The 17,110-nt window shown below is 43.7% G+C and overlaps 1 protein-coding gene across 2 annotated transcripts in view; it reads left to right on the forward strand.

The window, feature by feature from the left end:
• fgf12a (fibroblast growth factor 12a) overlaps positions 1-17,110 on the forward strand; it is a 309,702-nt gene that overhangs the window by 86,249 nt on the left and 206,343 nt on the right. Inside the window, exon 1 of one of the 2 annotated variants that reach the window (XM_048542639.2) lies at positions 6,548-6,775. The exons of the other annotated variant lie outside the window; for it this stretch is intronic. Coding sequence (XP_048398596.1) covers positions 6,682-6,775 — 94 coding nt within the window. The 5' untranslated portion in view covers positions 6,548-6,681. Of the gene's footprint in view, positions 1-6,547; positions 6,776-17,110 lie in introns of those variants that run through there. 2 annotated transcript variants of the gene reach the window in all.

The raw sequence follows: 17,110 nt of genomic DNA on the forward strand, positions 1-17,110 counted from the left end.
TGCAAAGAAAGAGAAATCTTTTCCCCTCCTCTTCCTCCCATAAGTGTCTTTTTCTCTTTTCTGACCAAATATAAATCTCTGAATTGTCCTGGCTAACTGTGAACTCCCATTTCAAGTGGTCTCTTAACTGCTCTTGTAACTCCTAACTTTTTTTTGTACACTTGATAATATAAATGTCCTTTTACTGAGCAATTTCATTACTGTCCCAGCCATTCTTACTTGGGTGATTTTTTTTTACTCTTCTTTCTCCTCATGCATCATTTACCTTAACTTTTGAGTTTTTCACAAGTTACTTTAATAACGTCCAACAGGTTTTTTATAACCTTACCTCCTGAACAGCTTTAACCTTTCTTTTTCCTCTGTGATGAAAATGTCGAGCCTTTCTAACAGTTGTTCATGTTGAGGTGGTGTATTCAACGGTGAGATTTTTTTAGTCATTCATGAGAGTATCACGGCTAGGCCAGCTTTGATTGATTGCCCCAGAGGGCATTTTTTTGACAACCACATCACAGTGGGTCTGGAGTTATATGTAGGCCAAAACAGCAGTTTCCTTCCCTGAAGGACATGAGTGAGCCAGATGGGTTTCTGCCTAAAGGTTTCACAGCCATCATTAAACTCTCAATTCCAGATTTTATTGAATTCAAATTCTACCACGGTGGGATTCGAATCCAGGTCCACAGAACATTATCTAGGCCTCTAGATTAGTAGTTGAGAATAAATAGCACTAGACCATTGCCTCCCTAGATGTTCATTTGCAACCTCTCCAGATTTGTTTGTGACAGACTGTGATAACAAGTAATATCTAACTGATTGACTAACTTTGAAAAGGTGACTCTCAACCTCAACTGATCCAATTGGTTATGCCAGCCCTGGAGCCAACCAGCAGTCCACTTAAATTATTATTAAGTTATCCACATCAGAGCCATATGTCTTTGTATTTGTTAAACATGAATGAGAGGTGATCTAATTGAAACATGTAAAATTCTTACAGAGCTAGATAGCATAGATGCAGAAAGGATGGTTCCCCTTTGCCTGGAGCTGGGAATAGGAGAGGTCTAGTACTAGAGAACACACTCAGAATAAGAGCCAGGCCAATTAAAACTGAAATGAGGAAATATTTCTTCACTCAGAGGTTGGTGAATCTTTGGAATTCTCTACGCAAGAAGGTTATGGAAACTCAGCCATCGAGCTCAAAACAAAGATTGGCAGATTTCTAATTATTTAAAGATATCAAAGGAGATGGGGATAATGTGGGAAGATGACATTGCAGTAACAGATCAGCCATAATCTAGTTGAATGAGGTAGTAGACTCAATGGGCTCAATGGCTTTCTCCTGTGCCTATTTCCTATATTCTTAAACAAAGGATTTGTCAGCACATATCTGTGCCGGCTTTGTTTAAAAAATTGCATCCACGCCCGTTTAAATGAGTATTAATTTAATCCCAGTTTATCATTCTCAAAGCTTTCCTGGCACCAAGATTAAAGATGCATGTAGTTTGATGGGTTTTTTTGCACTCTCCTTTGAACTAGGGTATAACATTTTCAATCCCACAATTGTCTGGTACCACGGATTTAAAGGATTTCAAGATTACTGACCCTGTGGTTTCTTCGCTTATTTTTCTCTTACTTAGGATGGCACAGTGGCTCAGTGGTTAGCACTGCTGCCTCACAGTGCCAGGGTACTGGGTTTGATTCCACCCTCAGTCAACTCTGTAGAGTTTGTGTGGTGTTTGCATATTCTCCCCATGTCTGTGTGGGTTTCTGCCAGGTGCTCCAATTTCCCCCCACAGTCCAAAGATGTGCAGGCTGGGTGGATTGGCTGTGCTAAATTACTTGTAGTTTCCAGGAGTCTATAAATTAGTTGGATTAGCCATGGGAAATGCAAGGCTACAGGGGAAGGAGGGGATGAGTCTGGGTAGGATGCTCTTTGGAAGGGTGGTGTGGATATGTTGGACCAATTGGCCTGTTTCCACACCAAAGGGATTCTATGATGCTCAGTATTGTAAGATTCAGTCCTCCTGACATAACAGCCTTTACATTTTCTAATGCAGCCTTTATCAATTTTTAGTCCATCATGTATTTCAATTATCTTTCCTTCACAATAACTTGAGCAGAAACCTCTTCCTTGGTAAAGAAAGGTAGAAAATTCTCATTTAGTCCCCCATTCATGCTCTATCAACTTTTCGTGGACGAAATTGATCCTAACCTTCCTCAGGATTCGACGTTGTGTTTAACAAATTCAGAGTATGAGCATCTCCTTCCTTGTTTACCACCTACCCCTACATCTCCAAGTCTGACATGAAATAGGCTGCTTTCAGCACAGTCAAAACTCTTTATCAACTGCTCACAGTCTTCATTTCTCATGTCCTAACTTGCTTTCTGCCCTTGCATTATATCAACAATCCCTTTGCCTGACTACGTCTCTCTGTCTCTGTCTGTCTCTCTCTCTATCTCTCTCTCTCCCCCCCAGTGGGTGACTGTCTGTGTGGAGTTTGTAAATTCTCCCCATGTCTGTGTGGGTTTCCTCTGGGTGGTCTGGTTTCCTCAATAGTCCAATGATGAGAAGTTAAGTGGTTTGGCAATGCTAAATTGCCCAAAGTATCCAGGGATGTGCAGGCTAGGTGGTAGGGTTACAAGGATCAGGTAGGGGTTGGGCCTGGGTGGGATGCTCTTCAGAGGGTCAGTATGGACTCAATGGACCAAACGGCCTGCTTCCACACTGTAGATATTCTAGTTACCACCTCCAAGTATCTATTCACTTCTCCCTCCCTTCACATTCTGCCACTAGCATATATATCACCTTTTCCTAGCTATTTCTGGTTCTAAAGAAGAATCTCTAGCCTCTGAATATTAACTTTGTTGTCTCTCATTACTGGGCCTGCTGAATTTTTCTAGAAAATTATGTTTCTGTTAGCTTCAGATCTCCATCACCAGCAGCTTTTCTTTTTGTTTTATTTTAACCATTAAATCTTCATTAGATTCAGGTGCTGGAGGAATAGAGAACTGCAAACATCACATTATTAACCCAACAATTACATAGTATTCAGCTTAACTTTAGTGTCATAGAGTCATAAAGCATGGAAACAGGCCCTTCGGTCCAACCAGTCCATGCCAAAAATAATCCCAAACTAAATCAGTCCCACCTGTCTGTTCCTGGCCCATATTCCTCCAAACCTTTTCTATTCATGAATCCATCCAAATGTCTTTTAAATGTTGTAATTGTACCCACATCCACCACTTCCTCAGGAAGGTCATCGAACATGCTAACCACCTTCTGTGTAAAAAGATTGCCTCTTATATCTTTTTTAAACCTCTTTCATCTCACCCTAAAAATGTGTCCCCCCATCTTGAAATTCCCCATCTTAGTGAAAAGACAACTACAATCAACTTGATCTATTTTCAATCTCCTTCTCCAGGTGGAGGGGCAACTTTAGGAAACAATTATTCAGAATAGAACTATTTGTCACATCAAAATCTGTGGTTGATTTGGTAGTCCGTGTGGATTTATTAATGGAAAATCAAGTCTAACTAAATTGCTGGGATATTTGGGAGAGGTAATGGAAACAGGTAATAAGGGCAAGGCTTTTGATGAGGTTACATGGACTTCCAAAAGGTGTTTAATACAATGCCATACAACAAGCTTGTAAGGAAAGTTAAACATCGTGGAGAAAGGGACAGTAGCAATTTGTATACAAAATTGGCTGAGGGATAGGAAACTGAGATTAATGTTTAATGGGTACTTTTTGAGCTTGAAGAAAGATTTTAGTGGGAATCGCCAGGGTCAGTACTGGGACCCTTACTTTTCCTGATATGTATAAAAGCACTTTCCTGATTGGTAGAGGCATTTGTAAGTCAACACCTTCATGGTCACTTTTACCAATGCCAATTTTTTTTTATTGAACCAAGATTAAATTCCCAATCTGTCCTTGTGGGATTTAAACTCATACAATCAGGGTTACTAGCTTAATGCCATAACCACCACACCACACTAACACCATGAAGCACTTTGTTTTCAGTTTTCACAGCTTCACTATCATGTGAGATGGCTGTTTTAATTGACTCTCAGTGGGCCATGTATGGGGCAGAGGTTTCTTTCATAACTGCTAAAGATGCAGATGTTTGTCTCCAGTGCTTTGGTCATGTGAGCACCTGTCTACTTGCACTTTAATCCATCTTTAAAACACATTTTAACCCTTTCTTATCATGGTCTGTTCCCAGTGCAGTGAGTGAAACACTGTCCTGTCTCCTTTGGAACAAGAACATGGGAAAACTAAATGGCTCAGGGATTATATTGGGGTAGTTTTAACTTAACCTGTTTAACCTTCAAACTGACAGGATTAGGTGCATATCTGATCACAAAAATAACTTGGCTCTACTCTGAAATCACAGGTGAGCAATTTTAGAAAGGATGCAATGTGATTTTTTTAAAAAATCACCAACTTCCAAATCTAAACACACATTGAATCTCTCTAATAGATACTCATCAATCTATTCAGATTGCATGGAAAGGTAGGAGGCATTCTTTTCCATTACAAACTGCTTATATGAAAGATGTCAGCTTTTGTGCTCCTAAGATGCTGCTTGGCCTGCTGTGTTCATCCAGCTCCACACTTTGTTATATAAGATCTTAATCTTTTTCTGTTTGGATGTCAAGTGAGTGATCTGAATAGGAAAGGAGGACTTTCATTTCTTCAACCCCTTGTGTTGATGTAAATGCCTATGGCTAATGAAGTACTTTTTGAAATGTAGATGCTGTTGTAATGCAAAGAAAGGAGCTAATTATCACACAGTAAGATCCCACAACTGGCAATGTGTTCACGACTAGATTATCTGTTTTTGTGATATTGCTTGTATGAACGTTGGGAGAACACCTCCTCCCCTTCAAAACAAGGCAATTGAATTGTTCAAGTCCACCTGAGACGGCAGACAAGGTCTCATTTTAATGTTCTATCCAAAAAGTAGCCTCTTCAACTGTGTAGTATTCCCTCAATAACTGCACTGCGAGAGTACTTGGACTTTGGCCTAATCTCTTGATTGGGGACTTGACCTTCTTTCTTAGACCATTGAACCATGACGGACAGAGTATACCATTGAATTCCAAACTTTCCCAACTTGCTGGATATACCACATATAGGGACTGGCCAACTCTTTCTAACTAATACCCTGTGCAGGCAGCTTAATGTCAAGAAGATGGCATATAAAAATTATTGCAAATTAGTTAAAGATTTGCAATATCAGAACTAGCAGTTCAGGTAGCAAATCAAAAGTACTTTCTCAGTTCTGCATCAGAGAGAGCATTCAACCTTGAGCCACACAGCTGGACAGGGAGATCCTTGGACCTAACTGAATTGTCAGACGTTAAGTACACATACACCATAAGGAAAATGCTTATCAGTAAGGAGGTTATAGGTAATCAAGATAATAAAATGTGAGGCTGGATGAACACAGCAGGCCAAGCAGCATCTCAGGAGCACAAAAGCTGACGTTTCAGGCCTAGACCCTTCATCGGAGGAAGAGACCCTCTGATGAAGGGTCTAGGCCCGAAACGTCAGCTTTTGTGCTCCTGAGATGCTGCTTGGCCTGCTGTGTTCATCCAGCCTCACATTTTATTATCTTGGAATTCTCCAGCATCTGCAGTTCCCATTATCTCTTATAGGTAATCAGCCTGGCCTCCTGATCCCTGTCCAGGGACCACGGTTGGAATATGCCAGTGGGCTGCAGCTTGTGTGAACGTATGCATGTTATGTGCGTGGACCTGGGTGAAGACAGGGCTGGGCTTAGCTGTAAAGAAAAGACAAAAAAACCCCTGCACTCCTGAACTGCTAGTCACAACCTCAGGATTTACTGTACAACCTCTTTTTAAGTGTTATTTTATTTGATTGAATGTGGACATCGTTTGCAATGCCACAAATTATTTCCCATCCTTAACTGTCTATGAGAAACTGTTGGTCGTTTGCTGGGCCGTGTCAGAGGATGGTTAAGAGTCAGTCACATTGCTGGGGGTCTGGAGTCACATGTAAACCAGACCTGGTAAGGACGACAATTTCACTCCCTAAAGGACGTTAGTGAAGCAGATGCTTTTCTTTACAACATTTCAGTTGTTTCACGGTTACCATTGCTGTACTTAAGCTTTTAATTCCAAGCATATTTTGTTTCTATTTAACAGAATTTGAATTCCCTGGCGCTGGGGCTGCCAATGCTGTAACCTTGCCAGTATGTGTTTTGTGGGATGATGAGAGAGGGTGTTTGTCAAAGAGGGTATTTGCATCTTCTTCGCCTTTCTGAAATTGCGGGATGGGGGGGATAATCATGGTTGGGCGAAATCTGTCAGCCCTACAAAATTCAATAACTTTCTGTGAACGAACTAATTTCTAAGTAATTAACAGACTAACTTCATAGCAGAAGAGGCAGAGAGTCACTTGAGTGAGGAGTTTGGAACAATTACAGAAGAACAAGTTACACTTTGCATTTAAACTCCAGTGAGCTCCTTTCAATGAAAGCTCCTGAACTGAGCCGAGTAGTTCCGAGTTGAGCCGAGTGTTGGAGCTGGAGCCCAAGCTCTGGGACTGAGCTGCTCGATGTCTCCCCACACTTCGCTTTCAAAGTCTTTCTTTTTGCCGGCCTCGCTTTTCTCTCTCCCCCTCCCCTTTAAATAAAAACAAAAATCCCAAACCGCATCAAATGAGGATTGTGAGGAGTTTAATTCGGAGGAAGGGAGCGCTTATGCTGCAGTGTCTCTGTGGAAAGCCCAGGAAGCCGAGCTCCAAACCCCGCGGTGAGTGCGACTTTCCCCGGTGCACAGTTCCAGCAGGTGGTGGCATAGGCTCTCCTGACACTCCCAGTCCGTTCCGCGCCCCATCCCAGTTCTCCCAGTCCCCATCCTGGTCCATTCAATTCTCCATCACCGTGTAATCCCTATCCCAGTCCATTTCCCATCGCATCTTCATGCCCCTTCCCTTCTCCCGTTATACAGCCACAGCATGTGGTGATTTCCCCATTTCTATTCCCCAATTTCACTACAATCCCACAACAAGCTGCTGCTTCCTTCTCACCTTCCTATCCCAGTCCCCCTTTCTCTCTCCCACTCCTCTCTCCAACCCTGCACATTTCTCCACCCTAATCTCCTTCCCTCACACACTCCCACGTTCCATTCCAACCACAGCCCCCCTCTCTCCATCGGTCCTTCAATTCTATCCTCCATTCAGTGATGATACTAAAGGTATCTTAGAAGATTTTCTTTTAGGGGAGTTGGAGGGTAATGTTGGGTAATTACTGTCCAGGAATTCCATGTATTTGAGGGTGTTCTCAGAGGAATGCCACCGTCTGAAATGTACGGGTCAGAATTTACATGGGGGCTTCCTCCAGAAAGTTTCAGTGATTGGAGCAGAGAATCTCTGAGATTGGTTGAACATCAGAGAAAAGAATTCTGGGAATGGGCTGGTGTACCCAGGAGGAATTCTGGCACTGGGCCTGGGACTATATAAGGGAGAGAATGCGGGAATAAAAATTGTTCAAGGAAGAATTCTGGAAATGGATCAGCATTTCTGTAGTTCTCCTACTTTGTATGAAATCTAAAGGACAGAAAACTTAGAAAATTGTTTGAAGAATTCTTTAGCTTGGTTCTGAAAAGTTGGCTTTCGTTAGTGCGTGTGAAATTTTAAACATATTTGTGCTATGAACGGTATGTGCTTTGCATGTCAGCATACACTTTAATAAAGGGAGTCTTGCAATGGCGTGGCAGTGGCCCTGCCTTTTAAGCTTGAAGTTCTGAGTTTAAGTCCTACTTGCTCCAGAGGTGTGAAGTAAATCTCTGAACAGGTTGGCTAGGATAGTATCTACACTTTATTACAACCTTGCAGTGACATGGGAGTTTTGTTTTGGTGAGCTTATTGCGTCAGTGACTGTTGTAACCTATTCTGATCATTAGTATTGTTAGTATCATCATTATGCTGTTTTCTTAATTATTTCACAGGATGTGGTCATCACTGGTAAGGGCTAACATTTGTTGCTTATTTCTAACTGCCCTTTAACAGGGTACCTTGCTGGGCCATTTTAGAAGGTGATTATTGCTGTGGGACTGGAATCACATTTAGACGAGACCAGGTAGAGACAGAAGACACCATTCCTGACAAAAACAATCAAATGAATTGTGGATGCTGTAAAACCAGGAACAAAAACAAAGTTGTTTGAAAAGTTCAGCAGGTCTGGAAGAAACAGTGTTAACATTTTGGGTCTGGTGATCCTTTGTCGGAACAGATGGTGGCTGGGAAAATGTCAGTTTATGTGCAGACAATAGGGAGGTGGGTGGGGTAGGGAGTAAATGATAGAATAGAGCCCAAAGAGAGAGAAAGACAATGGGACAGACAAAGGACTTGCTAACAATCAGGCTGGGACGTTGAATAGTTGTTAATGGGGACTGTTTAGTGAATAACAGCAGGGGTGTGTGTAATGGCAGGCTATGTGGTAACAAGGCCTGGCGTGTGGGCTAGGTGGCTGGGACATGGGAGAGTTTAGGCCCTAAAATTATTGAACTCAATATTGAGTTTGGAAGGCTGTAGAGCCCCAAGCGGAAAATGAGGTGTTGTTTCTCCAGCTTGCATTGGGCTTTGCTGGGACACTGCAGCAAGCCAGAGACAGAGATGTTGGCCAGGGAGCAGGGTGGTGAGTTGATGTGGCAGGCAGCAGTTAGTTCAGGGTCTTTTTTGCAAGCAGAATGTCGATGTTCTGCGAAGTCGTCGCCAAGTCTATGCTTCACTTCCCTAATGTAGAGGAGACCACATTGTGAGCAGTGAATGCAGTAGACTAGATTCTGGGAAGTGCAGGGGAAGTGTTGCTTCACCTGGAAGGTATGTTTGGGCCCTTGGATACTGGGGATGGAGGAGGTAAATGGGCAGGTGCTGCACCTTCGTTGGTTACAGGGGAAGGTGCCATTGGGGTGTTGGGGGGTGAAGGAAGTGTAGAACAGGGTGTCCTGGAGGGAACAGTCCCTGTGGAAGGTGGACAAAGAAGGGGAGGAAAATATGTGTCTGGTAATGGCATCTTGCTGGAAGTGGCGGAAATAGTGTCTGACGATCTTCTGGATGTCGATGCTGGTGGGATGGTAGGTAAGGACAAGGGGAACCCTATCGCTGTTGTGAGAGGGAAGAGAAGGAGCGAAGGCAGAAGTGCAGGAGATGGGCTGGACCTGGTTGAGAGCCCTGTTGACAACGGAGCTGGAAAATCCTCGGTTGAGGAAGAAGGTGGACATTTCGGAAGCTTCCTTGTCAAAATTGGCCTCATCTGAACATATTAGACAGAGACGGAGGAACTGACAGAATGGGATGGAGTCTTTACAGGAAGTGGGGTGTGAGGAGGTATAGTCCATGTAGCTGTGGGAGTCAGTAGGTTTGTAAGGGATATTAGTGGCCAGTCTATCCCCAGAAATGGAAACAGAAATGTGGAAAAAGGGATGAGTCAGAGATAGACCAGGTGAAAGTGAGAGCAGGGTGGAAATTAGAGGCGCAATTGAGGAACTTTTTCAATTCCAGACGAGAGAGGGAAGCAGCACCAATGTATCGGAGAAAGAGAGTTGTGGGTGGGGGTCGGAAAAGGACTGGAACAAGGAATGTTCCACGTACCCCATGAAGAGACAGGCATAACTAGAGCCCATGCGGGTACCCATGGCTACCCCTCTTACCTGAAGAAAATGAGAGGAGTTGAAAGAGAAGTCATTGAGAGTGAGGACAAGCTCAGCCAAGCAGTGGAGGGTGTTGGTGGGTGGGGATGGTTCATGTCTTTACCCCAGGAGTCTCATCATTCCTGACACTTGAATTCCAATTCTGGATTTTATCAACTGATTTTGAACCTTTGTCCACAGACATGTAAGTTAGGTTTCTGGATTACTAACTCAGCAACATTACCATTTGATACTAACCTGGTCCTTAACACTCCCACCCTTCAGGCATGCCAGATAGATGGTTTCCTTTCCAACCTGACAAGATAGTCTGGTGTCATGTGACTTCTGACCTTGTAAAGATACAGTAGATAATAAAGTGTGAAGCTGGATGAACACAGCAGGCCAAGCAGCATCTCAGGAGCACAAAAGCTGACGTTTCGGGCCTGGACCCTTCATCTAGGCCCGAAATGTCAGCTTTTGTGCTCCTGAGATGCTGCTTGGCCTGCTGTGTTCATCCAGCTTCACACTTTGTTATTTTGGATTCTCCAGCATCTGCATTTCCCATTATCAAAGATACAGTAGATTTGTCTTCCAATTTCCAACTCCTTAACATTGCCAGACTCTGCTTCTGTTTCTACTCATCCGCTGTTGAGGTTTCACCCATACCTTTCTTACCTCTAAAACTGACAATCCTAACATTTCTCTGAACACTCTATTACTCAGAGGGTGCCTCAGTGGTTAGCACAGCTGCTTTACAGCACCAGGAACCCGGGTTTGATTCCAGTCTCAGTCGACTGTCAATGTGGAGTTTGCACATTCTCCCTGTGTCTGCGTGGGTTTCCTCCCACAGTTGAAAGATGTGCAGGTTAGGGTGGATTGGCCATGCTAATTTGCTCGTAGTGCCCAGGGATGTTTGGGGTGGGTCGATTTAGCCATGGCAAAAGCAGAGTTATAGGTTAGGGACAAAATCAAAGTCGCTGGTAAAGCTCAGCATGTCTGGCTGCATCTGTGAAGGAGAAAAGAGTTAACAAACTCGGTTCTGACGAAGGGCCACTGGACCCGAAATGTTAACTTTGTTTTTTTTCCTTCACAGATGCTGCCAGACCTGCTGAGCTTTTCCAGCAACTTTGTTTTTGTTCCTGATTTACAGCATCCTCAGTTCTTTTGGTTTTTATTATAGGGCAGGCGGTGGGTCTGGGTGAGATGCTGTTTGGAGGGTCAGTATGGGCTGAAAGGCCTACTTCAATGCTGTAGGGATTCAATGATTTACAAATCCCATTAATATGAATTAATCCAAATGCCTGCTGCCCAGATCTCAAATAGCACCAAGCAATGTTCACTTTCCAGCATTGTGTGGGTTAGCCTGTACTGAGTCCACATCTGGCAATGCTTCCATACTAAAAATATTCATCGTTTCAAATCACCTCCATGGCTGAGCCCCTCCCCATCTCTGAAATCTCCTGTAATAAACTTGCCTCAAACTTACTACTCTTGATCAAGCATTGGTCCTGTTGTGGCTTGTGTTAAAGTTTGTTTGATTTTTCTGCTGGGATGCTTCCTGTGTTAAAGATACCATATAAATCAGAGTTGTTTGTAATTATGGACAATCCAACAGGCGAACTGAGGAACTGGAGGGGTTGGAGGGAACACAAGCTAATCCGATAGAATTAGGACCAAAACTAACTATCATTTGACGTATTTTAAAAAATACCTTTGGCATTTTTTTAGCCTTGCTGTTTCTATCAACGTGAAGAGCCGTCTCCATGTTAATTGAGCAACCAAACTAAAAGAGCCACAGTCTGTTTTTTTTTGTGACTTCATTCAGGGTATGGTCATGGCTGGTTCGGCCAGTTTTATTCGTTTGTATTTAATCATTCATGTGACATGGGCATTGCTGGCTGGGTCAGCTCTTCTTGCCCATTCCTGGTTGCCCTTGAGAAGGTGTTGATCAGCTGGCTTCTTCACCTGCTGTAGGTTGACCCACAATGCCCTTAAGGAGGGAATTCCAGGATTTTGACCCAGCGACACCAAAGGAACCGCAGTATGTTTCCATCTATTCATTCTACTTATGTAGTGCTCATGCCCAATTGCGCAGAGAGCAGTCAAGAGTCAACAACATTGTGGGTCTGGAGTCCCATGTAGGCCAGGTTAAGTCAGGATGGTTGATTTCTTTCATAATGGACATCTGATTTCATCCCTCCATGGCAGATGGTGAAATTTAAATTCAATAATAACCTAGCATCATAGCAATCATGTAACCATTGTTAATTGTTGTAAAACAAAAGTTCAACTAATGTCCTTTAGGGAAGAAAATCTGTTGTCTCTATCTGGTCTGATGTACATGTGACTCCAGATCCACAGGAATGTGGTTGACTCTTAACTGCCCTCAGAATTCAGCCTAGCAAGCCACGTAAATCATGGGGCAATTAGGGCTGGCCCAGTCAGCGATACCTGCAGTCTCTGGATAAATAATAAATCCAGTAGAAGAATGCATCTGCAGATGGGCCAAAGATGTTACCTCCGAAGTTGCAGTACTCCTTCAGTACTGTGCTGCCAGCCTTGATTTTTGTTTTGCCTGGTGGACTCTGAAGTAGGAATTGAACCCACAATCTTCTGACCTGATGTCGAGTTCCAGTTAAAGCTGCAAGACCAGCAGAACTTGTCATCCAATTATAATTCAGTGTAGGAGGTGGCTCGAGCACAGTGGCACTGTGAGAGATGATGCCTTGGGATTGCCGCTGAACTGTGCGTTGCTTTGGGAGCAAAAGGAAAGGACTTCCCAGGGACAGAACAAGGCTGGTTATTCACCTTCAACCCCAGCTCATTTATAGGAGAAATGAAAGATAGCCATCTTGATGAAATTTTTTTCCCTAATTTCATGTTTAGAAAGATTCATGATTAAATTTCCAACTGTGTGGCCAAACAACGCCTTGTCATCTATGAGCATGTGATGGTTTCTTTAAAAGACAATGTTCAACTTTTTCTGAAGCTTTCAAAGTCTGGAATGCTTTAAACAGTTGGTTTAGGCCCCTGATTGGTAGCTCTGTTGTTTTCAAGAGGTAATCAAGTGTTGGATGGTCAGGAAGCAGCAGGCAACATCAAAAGCTGGACCATGTCAAGCAGAAATTTGTCAGAATCACATTTCTGCTTGTTTTCAATTGGAGAGAAGGGTCACTTTGTGTGCACAATACTGTCGCTCAACTTCTTTGGTGTATTGGCAGCTATTATGTGATAAGAATATTGCACATGAGTGATTTTTAGTGCTGTGTAGTAAACCATTTGGGGGAGTTGCTGGGAAACTTTGGCACAGTTTCAGGATTCGAATGTGTACAAAGAGCAGAAGACATAGAATCACAGAATCTCTACAATGTAGAACCAGGCCATTCAGCCCATTGAGTCCATACCACCCCTCTGAACATCCCACCTCCATAACCTTTTCCCATGGCTAATCCACCTAGCCTGTCCACCTTTGGACTGTGGGAGGAAACCCATACAGACATTGGGAGAATGTGCAAACTCCATACAGAGAGTCAGACAAGGTAGGAATCAAACTTGAGACCTTGGCACTGTGAGGCAGCAGTGCTAGCCACTAAACTGAGGTATTTGGACAAAAAAAAGAACATGGCACAAATCACCTTTGTTGCACTTCAGTTCATCACCTCAAATGCACCCAGTCATAGTGACAGATTTATTCCCAGTCAGTACTCTACCTCCGCTGTGTTGTACAGGTACAAACCTGTCCCCCACCAGCGCTGTATTCCAGTGTTTTACAGGGGCAGACCTGTGCCATACCAGCTTTGTATCCCAATGTTATCCAGGGACAGACCTGACCCCACCAACACTGTATTCCAATGTTATACAGGGACAGACCTGTGCCACATCAGCACCTTAACCCAGTCTTATACAAGAACAGACCTGCGCCACACTGAAACTGTACCCTTCAGAATAGCCTTGTGTAACTGTAGCTCCCTATTGTCAAAACTTCTGTTGTGAATCCTTTCTGCACCCTTTTCTAATGCCTTCACATCTTTTTTAAAATGTGTGCAGTAACTTTCAAAAGACAATTCATGTGAATATTTGAAGAGGGGAATTTTCAGGGCAATAAGGAAAGGGTGGGGGCAATGGGAATAATTAGACCACTCTTTCTGAAGAGTTAGTGCAGACACAAAGGGCCAAATGGCCATTTTCGGCCCTGTATAATTGCTGGAATTTCACACACATTCTTTCAGTCGCTTTCTGTCTGACCAGCAATCTGATTAGATCAATAGTAACATCTTCCAGTCAAACACTAGCAAGACAAGGACATGATGTTTCCCAGCCTGCACCCTCCCTATCTCAAACTAATTGTAGCCCTGACCTTGAGTGCTGTTGCAGCTTGCCTCAGGCTTTTGTCAATCTGGTGTTCTAGTTAACCTTGTGCTCCTGATCTCTTGTCCACTCCCTCACGAAGACCATTGATCCCATCTACATAACATCACCCACCTTCACATATTCCCTGGGCTGCTGTCAAGACCCTTGTCTAAGTTTCCTCCTGGCTGAATTACCCCAATGAAGGCCTGGCGAGCCTCCCACCTTGCGCTCTCAGTGAAATTCTTCCTCTCATCTCGAAGTGTGCTGTCTGTATCCTGACCTGCCCAGCTCCCAACCACCAATTGCCATCGCTGATCTATGTTGACTCCCAGTCCTTCTGCAACCTGTTCTGTGATGATTTTATTTAATTTGGCATCGACTTTTATTTAGTAACATTCCCATTCTGGGATTTTTTTTACCATGTTTGAATGCATTACATAAGTGCAAGTTATTATTGCTTTTACCTCAACACTCATTACCAACTGAGATCTCTGTCCCTGTACAGATTTCCATCCCTTTTACCATTGACACCCGTGCCTTCAGCAGACTAGATCCTAAACGCCTCTCCTCCCACCTGAATTGAATCTATCCTCCACCTCTGTCTCCTTCTTAATACCTACCTCTTTGACCAAGTTTTTTTGATGATATAAGAACACAAGGCACGGGAGCAGGATGAGGCTATTTAGCCCTTAGACTTGGATTGACCATTCACTAAGACCATGGGTGATCTGATTGTGGCCTCCGCTCCACTGGCCTTCCATGACTTTTGACATGTCACCTGTGCAAATGTGCTGTTGAAATTCATTTGTTAGCGCCAGTGGGAATCTCCTTGGGACATGTCACTGTGTTAAAGGCGCTATATAAATACAAACCATTGTTGTAGGAAGCTGCTACAAAGGAAAGATGTGGATGCTTTGGAGAGGGTTCAGAGGAGGTTTACCAGGATGCTGCCTGGACTGGAGGGCTTATCTTATGAAGAGAGGTTGACTGGTTGACTGAGCTCGGTCTCTTTTCATTGGAGAAAAGGAGGAGGAGAGGGGACCTAATTGAGGTATACAAGATAATGAGAGGCATAGATAGAGTCGATAGCCAGAGACTATTTCCCAGGGCAGAAATGGCTAACACGAGGGGTCATAGTTTTAAGCTGGTTGGTGGAAAGTATAGAGGGGATGTCAGAGGCAGGTTCTTTACGCAGAGAGTTGTGAGAGCATGGAATGCGTTGCCGGCAGCAGTTGTGGAAGCAAGGTCATTGGGGTCATTTAAGAGACTGCTGGACATGCATATGGTCACAGAAATTTGAGGGTGCATCCATGAGGATCAATGGTCGGCACAACATTGTGGGCTGAAGGGCCTGTTCTGTGCTGTACTGTTCTATGTTCTATGTTCTATGTTCTATGCTGTTTACAAAATTCCTTCTGAAAATGTTGTCACTCCCTGAAGTAAAGGCATTATGTCACCCAGTTGAAAACATTGTGTACATGTGGAAACCTGTCTGTGTTGAAGGACTCTTTTATGGTGGAGTATCAAGATTGAAAATAAAATAGGAGGGAAGGGAGAGAATGAGGGAGGCAAGTGGACATGCTGTTGGCAGAGGGATGGCCCTTCTTCCCTGGCCAATGCAAATGGTTACATCACTGTAACTCTCGGAGAGATCTATGTCCCACCAATGTTGACCCCTTGTCCATTCTGGAAATATTTTCTCCACCATTGGCAGCTATGACTATTTTTTCCTAACTAGTTCACAGGGTGAGGCTCTTGCTGGCTAAGCCAGCATTTATTGCCCATTTCAAATTGCTGAGAGGGCAGTTAAGAGTTAGCCACATTGCTATGGGTCTGGAGTCACATGTGGGCCAGACCATGTAAAGGATGGCACTTTCCTTCCTTGAAGGATGGTAGTGAACTTGATGGGTTTTCCCCTGACAAGCAACAATGGATTCATGGTCATCATGAGACTCTTAATTCCAGATTTTTTTTTGAATTCAAATTCCACCATCTGCTTTGGCAGGATTCGAACCCAGTTCCCCAGAACATTGTCTGGGTCTCTGCATTAACGGTCTAACAATGATATCACCAGGCCATCGCCTCCCCATTAGCCTTCAGCTACCTGGGCCTGAAATTCCGTCCCTAAACCTCTTCGTCAGTCAAACCCTCTGTCTGCCTTCAAGACGCTCCTTAAACCTCCCTGTTTGACCAAGTACCAGTCCTGTCCTTCCAGCCTAGGGAAAAGCTAGGGAGAGAATAAGCAAATTGGACCTCAAAAGTAGTAATCTTCAGTTACTCTTGGTGCTTCCTGCGAGTGAGAATAGGAGGATCAAGCTGGGGAGTGCCTGGCTGGAAAGATGGTGCAGGAAAGAGGGTTATAGATTTCTTAGATGCTGGTCCTGGGGACGATGATACCTATACAAACTGATGGGTTGCTTCTGAATAGAGACTCGACTGAGTTCCTCATGGAGTCTTTTGCAAGTTGTTTGGAAGAGGGGAGGCGTTAAATGAATTCAGCAGGGATAGGTAACCTGGAGAGGATATCAGAGACTAACAGGTGCACTAAGTGCTTGGAGCGGCAGAATAGATAACAGCACATTAGTAGGCAGAATTGGAGGGGGAAGAAAATAATGAAGTTTAACACAGGTTACACTGCATCTGTTATTGCACAGAGTATAGTTAATAAGACTGGGGAGTTACATGTGCAGGTTAATTTGTTGTATTATGATGTGGAGGTGCCAGCGTTGGGCTGGGCTGGGCTGGGCTGAACAAAGTCAGAAGTCACACGACATCAGGTTATAGTCCAGCAGGTTTATTTAAAATCACAAGCTTTCGGGGCACTGCTCCATCGTCACCTGGTGAAGCAGTGTTCCGAAAGCTTGTGATTTCAAATAAACCTGTTGGACTATAACCTGGTGTCATGTGACTTCTGACTTTGTTGGATTGTGATGTTACTGTGATAATGGAAGCCTGGCTCAAAGAAGAGTTGGAATGAGTGTTAAATATTCCAGGTGAAAAGGTATTCAAGGAAGATAGGAAAGAAAAATCGGAGGTGTGATGATGATGTTGGTTAAGGAGAGTATTGCAGTGCTTGACAAAGAGAACATTCCACAGGGTTCAAAG

The sequence above is a fragment of the Stegostoma tigrinum genome, chromosome 14 (genome assembly GCF_030684315.1).
Source record: "Stegostoma tigrinum isolate sSteTig4 chromosome 14, sSteTig4.hap1, whole genome shotgun sequence".
NCBI classification, from domain to species: Eukaryota; Metazoa; Chordata; class Chondrichthyes; order Orectolobiformes; family Stegostomatidae; genus Stegostoma; species Stegostoma tigrinum.